The sequence below is a fragment of the Limulus polyphemus genome, unplaced genomic scaffold (assembly GCF_000517525.1).
Source record: "Limulus polyphemus unplaced genomic scaffold, Limulus_polyphemus-2.1.2 Scaffold180, whole genome shotgun sequence".
Lineage (NCBI taxonomy): Eukaryota > Metazoa > Arthropoda > Merostomata > Xiphosura > Limulidae > Limulus > Limulus polyphemus.
The window spans coordinates 732,240-741,863 of NW_013665790.1; the positions used below are offsets into that span (position 1 = coordinate 732,240).

General features: G+C 29.9%; 1 protein-coding gene across 1 annotated transcript in view; it reads left to right on the forward strand.

The window, feature by feature from the left end:
• The window catches only part of LOC106478109 (probable 39S ribosomal protein L45, mitochondrial), a 13,881-nt gene extending 4,795 nt beyond the window's left edge, over positions 1-9,086 (forward strand). Inside the window, exons 4-8 of the mRNA XM_013938624.2 lie at positions 1,037-1,101; positions 1,791-1,942; positions 2,578-2,626; positions 7,144-7,293; positions 8,007-9,086. Coding sequence (XP_013794078.1) covers positions 1,037-1,101; positions 1,791-1,942; positions 2,578-2,626; positions 7,144-7,293; positions 8,007-8,285 — 695 coding nt within the window. The 3' untranslated portion in view covers positions 8,286-9,086. The remainder of the gene's footprint in view (positions 1-1,036; positions 1,102-1,790; positions 1,943-2,577; positions 2,627-7,143; positions 7,294-8,006) is intronic.
• The last annotated feature ends 538 nt before the right edge of the window (positions 9,087-9,624 follow it).

The following is a 9,624-nucleotide window of genomic DNA, read 5'->3' on the forward strand; positions in this document are numbered from 1 at the left end:
TTTAAGGTTATAGTTTTAGTTTGAAACAGAATTGTACATACAATTCATTAGCAGACTGACTGACAGACAACACACTGCTTTATAGTTGTGTGAGTGGTTAAAGCAGGTGACCCCTCCAGGCAGTATTTGGGCCTCTTTTGGAGAAATAATTCAAGTTAATCTTAGAATGCCAGCATACTAGTTAAACCTGTATATTAAACTAATTATACTGCCATTCTAAGGTTAAAAGAAAATTCTAATAGGCATGTTGTGACAACTTTCTCTTTTAATCAATCGAAAAGAAAGGGTTTTTATTGTAAAAGTTCAGTTACTTGTAAAAAAAGGTTAACACACTGTTTAACCAAAATGATAAAAAATGCAACTATTGGTATTATTTTACAGTTGTTGATGAAGTTATATGTACATTTCTGTTTGCAACTAAAAAATTAAAAATACCAAAAACTATTACTATAGAGTAATATGTTGTCTGTCAGCCAGTCAGTAGGGATGCTTAACATTGCAATTTGTACTATCATGACATCAGTAAAATGTGAGCATGACATGAATCACAAGAAGAATTATGAACTCTGTAAGCATGACATATGAACCTCAAGAGCAAGAAATATAAATATTTGTTGCTGTTAATTTTGGTTTTATTTACTCTTGAAACAGAACTTTTTCAGGGATCGTGCAAAGTATATGTAGTTACTTAATATTTTTGAAGTTATTCATTTTATGTTATTAAAAATTCAGAGTTATTTTTAAAATATATATAAATTTGTTACTGTTAGTTATAAAGAACCAACATAATCAAGTTTTGTGGAGCTTTTTTTTTAACAATGTTTTGATTTCTAACATTTATCACTGCAAAAGAGTTTATAGGTTTACATTATAACTTTATAACTGCTGTTAGGCAGGTGTACATTTTCAAGGAAATGATAATATTATGTTATAAATGTACAAAATGTACAGAAATTATTGTAATTAAAGTGCTTACAAACTAGAAGCTTGTTTCACTTCAAAGAAGATATAGAAATCCAAATGATTTTGTATACAGGTGCCATATTTGAGCCTTATGTCCCCCCTGAAGGAGATGGAAAAATTTCTGTCATCTCAACTGCTGTAAGTCCATGGCTCTAAGTTAACTTTTTAACCAGTTAGCCCATTTTAGTTACTGACTATAATAGGTCACTAGTTAGGGCTAGTCACACACAAATTTTTGCTAATAAAACAATATTTACACAAAGCATGAAGATTTGTTACTGTTTCTGTGGAAATCATTAAAATAGTTACAACAACTTTCCGTTGATTAATTTACAAGAATATTTTAAATAAATACCCATTAGTTTACAAGAATACTTTAATTATATATCCATTAGTTTACAAGAATACTTTAAATATATACCTGTTAGTTTATAAGAATATTTTAAATAAATATTCTTTATTTTATAAGAATACTTTAAATAAATATCCTGAAATAATTTTTTTTATACAATGTTATTCATCTGTTTTTGAAATAACAATACTGTATGGCATTTTAGTTTTTTTTCTGATTTCTTTTTAGAAATTATCAGACATAACACACTTCATTGTGAAAATGACATACACTTTCAGCATGTCATATTTCTGTATTGACTCTCAAAGCAAAAATTAACTGTATCTAGCAGCTCATCTGGTAAAAGTTATTACATAATAGGGAATTGATTTAAGTGAAAGCCCACAGATTGTATTAAATGTTTATGCAAATTACGTTTAATTGTGAATAGGCATAAAACTGTTTTCAACATTAGACATATTTTATTTCTTTTAAGGGAGCGAAGCAAAGAATGACATTTCTTGAGAAAAAAGGAAAATCTTACCTGGCTATCAGAAAAATTCGGTCTTTTGAAGATGACTTTGATGTTCCAGAATTAGCAGAAAAGGCTCAGACCATCTATATTGAAGCAATCAAAGCTCTTGTTGCGTAAGTTGAAAGTGATAGGTTGATTGTTTAATGTGTAAAATCATGCCATGAAAAGTTTTAGGTTTTATGTTATTTATTTCATAGCATTTTAGATCTTTTCAAGATATGCCTAAACATGTGTTTACCTAAGCTGGATCCGTTATTAAACATGACATGAAAAAAACTCTGAAACATGTTCTTCATTTATATTGTGACTTGGCATTAAGTCTCAAATCTTATAACACTAAAAACCAGATTTCAATACCTTTGGTAGGCACAACCCCGATAGCCCATTGTATAGCTTTGTGCTTAACAAAAAACAGATCCCTTTGATCTCATTAAAATCCTGTTTGATAATATTTTATTTCTTATAAGAAAATTGGAACACCTTTTATTTTCGTATGTATTGTATGTAATTGTTCTTTGAAGTTATTAATTTACAATTTAAGCTTTAGAAATCTGCCAAGGTAAAAGGTATTAAAATGTCACATGGTTTTTCAGAATTGTGAATATTTCTGATGTGATGCTGGGAAGAAAATGTTAGATTTGTTTGATAAAATTGTATTCTTCAGTAAAGAATTCAAAATTTATAACTTTGTTTCTTTTGTTATTCAATGGTTAAAATTCATTTAAATTCTTTTATGCTATTGTTACAGGAAGAACAAACACAAAGTTCATGAACTAGTCACAGAGAAATGTTATCCGGTAAGATGCATTTCTTATTGTTATGCTTTTTGAAATATGTAAAATATTTGTAGTATTATAGGCCAAGTTATATTTTTTTGTATCATGTTATATCGGTCCCTTTTTTGTCCCTAAATATTATGTTATATAAAATTTTCTTTATTGGTTCAGAAGAAGTTATAAATAATACCAGTTTTATGTCAAGTAATGGAATAAAATTTTGTTTAATAAGTATCCCTAAAGCAAAACAGATAAGTTTGAGCAGGTTTACGTATAGCTAAAAATTCATATAAATAAAGGTGTATGGTTTTTTAACACAATATTTAATCTTTCAAATACTGTAATTTTTAGCTACATATTTCTACAAAGAAACCTACTTTATGAACCTTTCTGACCAGGTTAGTTTCATGTTTTTTTGGAAATATCAGGTTTTTCTTATCAAACTATTGCCACTGTTTGACAGAAATGCTTCATGTGGTAAAATGTTGTGTCTTTATGGAGTAACAAGAAGGATTTTTTCAAATAAAGCATTAAAAATTCTTTTTTTCTGTAACTCCATTACTACTGTATATGTTTTAGAAATAATTGTGTTATTGTGCAATATTTAATTGTGATGTATTTTAGAGAAGTTTATCTTTAGAGTCTCACTTATTAGTTCACTAATTATCCTGTACTGATGTAAGTGCATCTTTTGTGAGATATAACAGTTCATGTCTTGTGTAATGAACATCTTAGTAATGGCCAAAAATAACAGTTTAACCTCAGTGAATGTTTAGTTTAAATGTATTTCTAGCTTCAGGTATTATTATGTTTCAAAGGTTCCCTGTCTTTTATGCTCAGTTTCATGGCACATGGCAGAGAGTAAATAACTTTGTTGTTAAGATGAATATCAAAACAAAAACTTTAAAACTATGTTTATTTAATCCAAATTGTAGTTGTAAAGTATACAGTTCATGTACATAACATGTCATCAATACTGCATTCTAATGGTGTTTATGTTTTTATGCATTCACTGTGCTATTTTATTAATTGTACAATTGTAAGCTTTCTTTAAACTGCACAGTTGAGCATGAAAGTTTAAATAAATTTCAGTCACCTAAATTGTGAGTAAAAGTTCAGTAGCTGTTTACTGATTGTTTGATCTAGGCTTCATTTGAAGGGTTAGAAGCATCTCCTTCATTTGTAGCATAGTTTTGTTTTTGGCTTTACCAATTACTTTGAAAATACTGGAGGTTGCTGACCAATGCTTGAACCTAGGATTAGAGTGTTCCTTTAAATGATCTTCCAGTCTTCTAACTGTCAATCTGACATAAGTGCCCCACACTTTAGGCAGCAAAATTTATATGTAATATGTGACTGTTGAGAAAATTGCATACAATCTTTAAACCTAAAAAAATTCTGAATTCTCTATAAAGATCTAAACACAAATTGAGAGTGAACTTGTGGGTAGACTCTGTTGACTATGATGTATAGTTTCTTCTTTAAGATTTATGAGTGCGAGTCTGTGTATGGTAGAAAGGTCATTAAATGTGACTTTGAAATGTGCCATAGTTTAGTGGCCTGGGTAGATGTAATTATTGAACAGTGTCATTGATGGTAGAACCAATAAAGTTGTTTGGGAAAAGTGTTAAGTTTTAAAACAGATTTTAGATTGAGTAACTCTCACTGTAATAGTTCTAGGGAACTGGTGGTATGGTGTGCAAGAGGTTTTCTGTAAAATGAAGTGGAACAAAACTGTTAAAGTGGGTGTATAGCGTGGTGTAGATGGGTTTCTGATAACAACTGTCATCAAAACATCCTTGTTTGTTGAAAACAGGTGTGTCAAGAAAAGATAGAGCAGAGCATTGTTGAGATTCACAGGTGAATCTAATGTTAACATGTTTAGAATTCAAATATTTTACAAATTTCACTAATTATACAATTGTGAGCTTTCTTTCATCACTTTCCCCCTGGAGATAATGTGAAGTGAAAAAAATAAGTTGTGCTAAAATGAAAGTCTTTCAATGAAAACATAATAATTGTTACTTTCAATAATAATATTGGCTCTACTATTTAGTGTATCAAATGTTACTACTTTTTTTATTGTTGTTTATTACTATAATTTTATTATAATTTTTTATTTTATTTTTAGCTTAATGCATGTATTTAGGACTAACCTAAATCCTCTAAGCTGGCCGAACCCTGTACGATATTATTGAGCCAAAAATATCATTAGTAGTGAGGGTACTCAACTGACAAAACAATGCATTCTAATATCTTTTTAAATAGAAACATATATTTAATTAGCTATGCTGATTGCCAAGTTGATTTTTAGTTTTATCCTGATTGGAAATTAATTATTAAAAATGAGCCAAAAAAATTCATTACTTCCAGTTTTCTGACTTCCAGAGACTCCAGAAACAGAAGAGTAAGAACAATGAAAGACTATGTAACATTTGATTTTAGCCAATATTAGAAAAGTATGGCAATGAGAATGATTTGGAAAGGATGGTTGTTGTATTGATTGCTTAAAAAGTCAACCTCTTATATTTGAACCAAAAGTAGAGACTAGCAATTTTGAACACTAGTCATTATCAGAACATGAAAGCAATACCAACACTAGTCATTATCAGAACATGAAAACAATACCAACACTAGTCATTATCAAATCTCAGTTCAGCATAATGACTAACCCCATGCAATACACTTTTGTATCATTCCAACATATTTATTTAGTATTATTGTCCTACAAACAAATGATGATTTATTTTAATAGGTACTTACCCTTTTTTTCTTGCCATTTTACCATTACAATAAATACGATACTCATAACTGTTAGTACCAGTAATAACATTTAATTCTTGTATTTGTCATAATATGTGAGCCAGGAATAAAATTATCATCTCCATAATAATGAACACAGACAGTGCTCCATTTGTTGTACATTCACTGATCTTTTCTGCTCCTTTTTATGAAACAGTTCCTAAGGTTACTTTTTTTTTCCATGTTCCAGTACCTAATGCAGTGAAACATTATTAAAATTATTATACTGAGTACAACCATTCACATTTTGTAAATTTAAATGTGTTGTATCTCTTCACCAAAGTTCATTGTGGGTTACTTATGTGATGTGGCTTTGTAGTTTGTTTGTTTTTATTTTGTGGTGGCTGCAGTTTAAAAAGATGAAAAAATATTTGTTCATAAGCTGAATTTCTAAAAAAGTTTCAAAAAGTAGGCTTTTACATTAGTTACATATATAGAAGTTTTTATGCATAAAAACATTCATTAAATTATACTTCAAACTACTTATCAAATAATATCAACATTTAAATGGAATTTATTGTTTTGCCAAGCAGCTTGTAAACTTACACTTTTGACATTGGTTCATTTCAAGTATAAAGTTAATTGATAAAGAAAAAAGTATACTCTGCATGGGCTTAGCTTTCTTTATTATTCTATATCATAAAAAAAAGATGAAGTAGAAGAAATAAGTGAATATAAAAGTGATTAGTGTTCATGGCATTATCTTGGAAAAGCTTAAATATTCATTAGCAGATGAATGTAGAAGTAAACAGTGATCATGGTGTAACTTTGAATGTGCCAGTAAATATTGGGTAATTTATTATTATCAGGTGAATGTAGACATAGTTTATATTCAAATTTTCTATTTCAGTTAATCAAATGAATGTATCATTAGCATACAGGAGGTTACAACCAGACTAGTCTTTAGTGGTACCAAATGACTCTAGGCTAAGGTTTTTTCTGTATACCGAGGGTTGAGTACATCGTACTAAACTGGTTTTGGTGCTTCACTATGTCATTACAGTCCATGTTGCCACATCTGTTTATGCTCTCTTTCTAATGATCGTGCACTTCTGCAACAACCCTGCGGCATAGTTTCAATTGTAAAGGCTCTGTTTTAAGACTGTCATGCCCAAAACACACACCTCCTTCCTACCTGCTTTCCATAATACCTCTAGTGTATAAGGATAACAGTTTCCTATTGCCCTGTTTAAACAATCTAGTTACACAGACTTTTTTGTTTGGCATCAGTTTCATGTACTAAAAAAATTTAAATGATTCTAAATTTGAACCCTTGTCTTATTATTTATCTATTTAAACTCAATCTTTGGAAAATCACCTAAGTTCCTCTACTAAGTTTCATCAAAATTGGTTCAACCAGTCTCATAACTTGTGATATTAGGGCATCGGACAGGTAAACAATTCTTTGTTTTATATATATAGCAGTTATGAGATAGCAGTTAAATTCAAAATAAAAATTAGCAGCCCTTCACTTTTCTTTAAGAATATATGTCATTGAAACAAAAGTTGACCACTGCAAAGGATTTTTAGCTGATACCTCATGGAAATGGAAACAGTAGTTTGTATGAACTCTAGTAAAATATACACTTTCATCAAACAAATACTTGTCATGATACGTTTTGACTTAAAAACGTTTTGAACCAATTGTCATCTATTGAAATCAGCAGTTATAAACAAATGCACACTGATAATTATTATGCACATTGTTTCTTGCAACTTTTTATCTTTCTTTGTAGGAATTAATGTATCAAACATATAGGAAAACAATCCGTTGGGACTTTATTAAGTCACTGGAACCTCCCAGGGTTGTACAGGTGCGGTGTACAGATGTGCTCACCAAAGACAACGTGTATGCCCAGGTCACTGTTCGAATGCACAGCCAACAGGTAATAATGTTTTTGTTTTTGCTAATATTTCTTATAGAAGACATCCAGTTAGTTATCATGTTGTTTTGATAGTAGCAAGGACCAGTGAAATCACTTTTATACATGAAACTGTTGAAGTCCAAAAGCATTATTACATTTCATTTTTGAATAAAAATAGTGAACTTTACTAACAGAAAGAATCATTTGTTTAACATTTTCTGCTCACCATTTTCCAAGATATGAAGTACATTGATTTTGACACATGCATTCAGTGTTAAGAAAGGAAACTATATAATAAATTCTATTTGTAGTTTTAGCTATTCCAGTACTACAACTTCTGGCTTGGTGCAAGTGCTATTTATAAATAATAGTAGTAAAAATATTGATAACAAAGACTTTATGGGAAGCACTAAAACCAGCTGTGTTAACATATTTTTCCAACATCATATTGTCATTGAGTAACTCAAATGTGAAAAGTAAGCACATGATATTTCCAGTTCAAGGTAGAAAATATCGATGTTGTAAGCTTTCCAGCTTACTATGTTGATATCAAAAGTACGAGTGTATCTAAAAAGATGTTTCGTTTGACATTATATTTTACGTTTGTTTTTAAACCAATTAGTAAGAACACTGTTTGTCGACAATCTAGTGTCCTAAAAGCATCGCTGATTGAATTAAATGTTCATCATGAAAGCAAATAGTGATGTGTAAATATTTATTCCTTTTCTCTATAGACTCTGGCTATTTATGACAGATTTGGAAGGTTAATGTATGGAAGTGAAGCTGTTGTAAAGGATGTGCTTGAATATGTGGTGCTTGAAAAACATCTGGCTAATCAATATGGAATGTGGCGGATTCATGGAAAGATCGTACCTGAATGGATGCCTCCTAAAGATCCTATTCTGAAGACTTTCATAAAAAAAGATTTTCATGCAGAGCCAAAAACAGACACAGTTGTTCCAACTGGTGACGTAATAGTTCAAAAGTCAGATATGTCCACTGTGGCTGTTTAATATATGTTGTTGTTATTTGACTGTGTATCTAGCTTTGTTTATTTTCATTTTTTGAATATTAAACCATATGCATATTACTTATAATCATATATATTTATTTGATTTTATTATATTGTGTATCTGCATTTATTGCATATAAATGGTAATTAACCCAGAATCAAAAAGATTTGAGCATGACAACAATTATCAATTAAATACAACAAAGTAGAAAAAAAATAATGAAAACTATTGAAATAATATCATGGTCCACCATACTAGTATAACTTTTTTCTGTTATAGAAGACTGTGGATGTTATGAAGAACATAAGGTATAGTTAGTACATTTGGATGTCTTAACACAGTCTGGTACATCCTTCACTGTTTTGGTGAAAATTATAAGTTCAAAAATATTTTAAGAAACAGCCATTCACCAGTAACATCTGTAGTTACTATGAAAAGAATATTTGTTCATTTAGTGAAAGTGTTATTGATTTTCATATATGACCAAGTAGAAGTTAAATACTACTTTAATAATATTTAGTTTGGCCAACACCATTGCTGGTTCCCACGTATTTGTATTATAACCTTAAATGGTGATGATAAAAAAATGTCATCAATAACTACAAAACAGTTGTCAGGCATAAACTAGTGTTCCTGACACAAGTTTCTCAGAAACCAAATTGTCTCTCAAACAGAAAATTTGAGTTTAAGATGTTGGTATTATTGCTATTACAAGTGATTTTTCATGAACAGGAGAATGTCCTGATCAATTATCTTAATATTTTATTTTAGATACTATGAATAAAAAGTATTACACAAGTTTATGGTTTTAAAAATGAATCCTGCATAAAGAAAATGATAAATATCCATACTGTTGTTTGTCTAACTAATCTTCTTCCTTCACAAGCTTAGGCATTATGGCATATTAAGAAAGTTTTGAATCCGCCAACTGTTCTATCCATGCTTAATCAGTCTTAGTATTTAAAGTAATGGTTTTTTGTGACCCTTGAAATTAAGATTGAAGACTAGTGAATCACTGCTTTAAAAAATATTAACTTTTCAGAAGTTTCAATGGAGGAATGTCATGTGTCTAATTGTGACTGTTTTCAAAGAAGTAGATGTCCTTATATAAAGGGTCTGTTAAAGGAAATGTGAAGATGGAAGATTTGGGCCATGAGAGAAGGTTTATTGTGAAGTACAATAGCCTTGGAAGCACTCAGTCTTGTGGATGAAAGAGGTAATCTTCAAAGCAAGGAAAACAAAACATTTCGCCACATCACGGAAAGAGTATACTTGCATCATTTATTGGTGTGGTATTTTGAGTTGTAAAAAATGCCTTACTAAGAGTTTCTAACATATT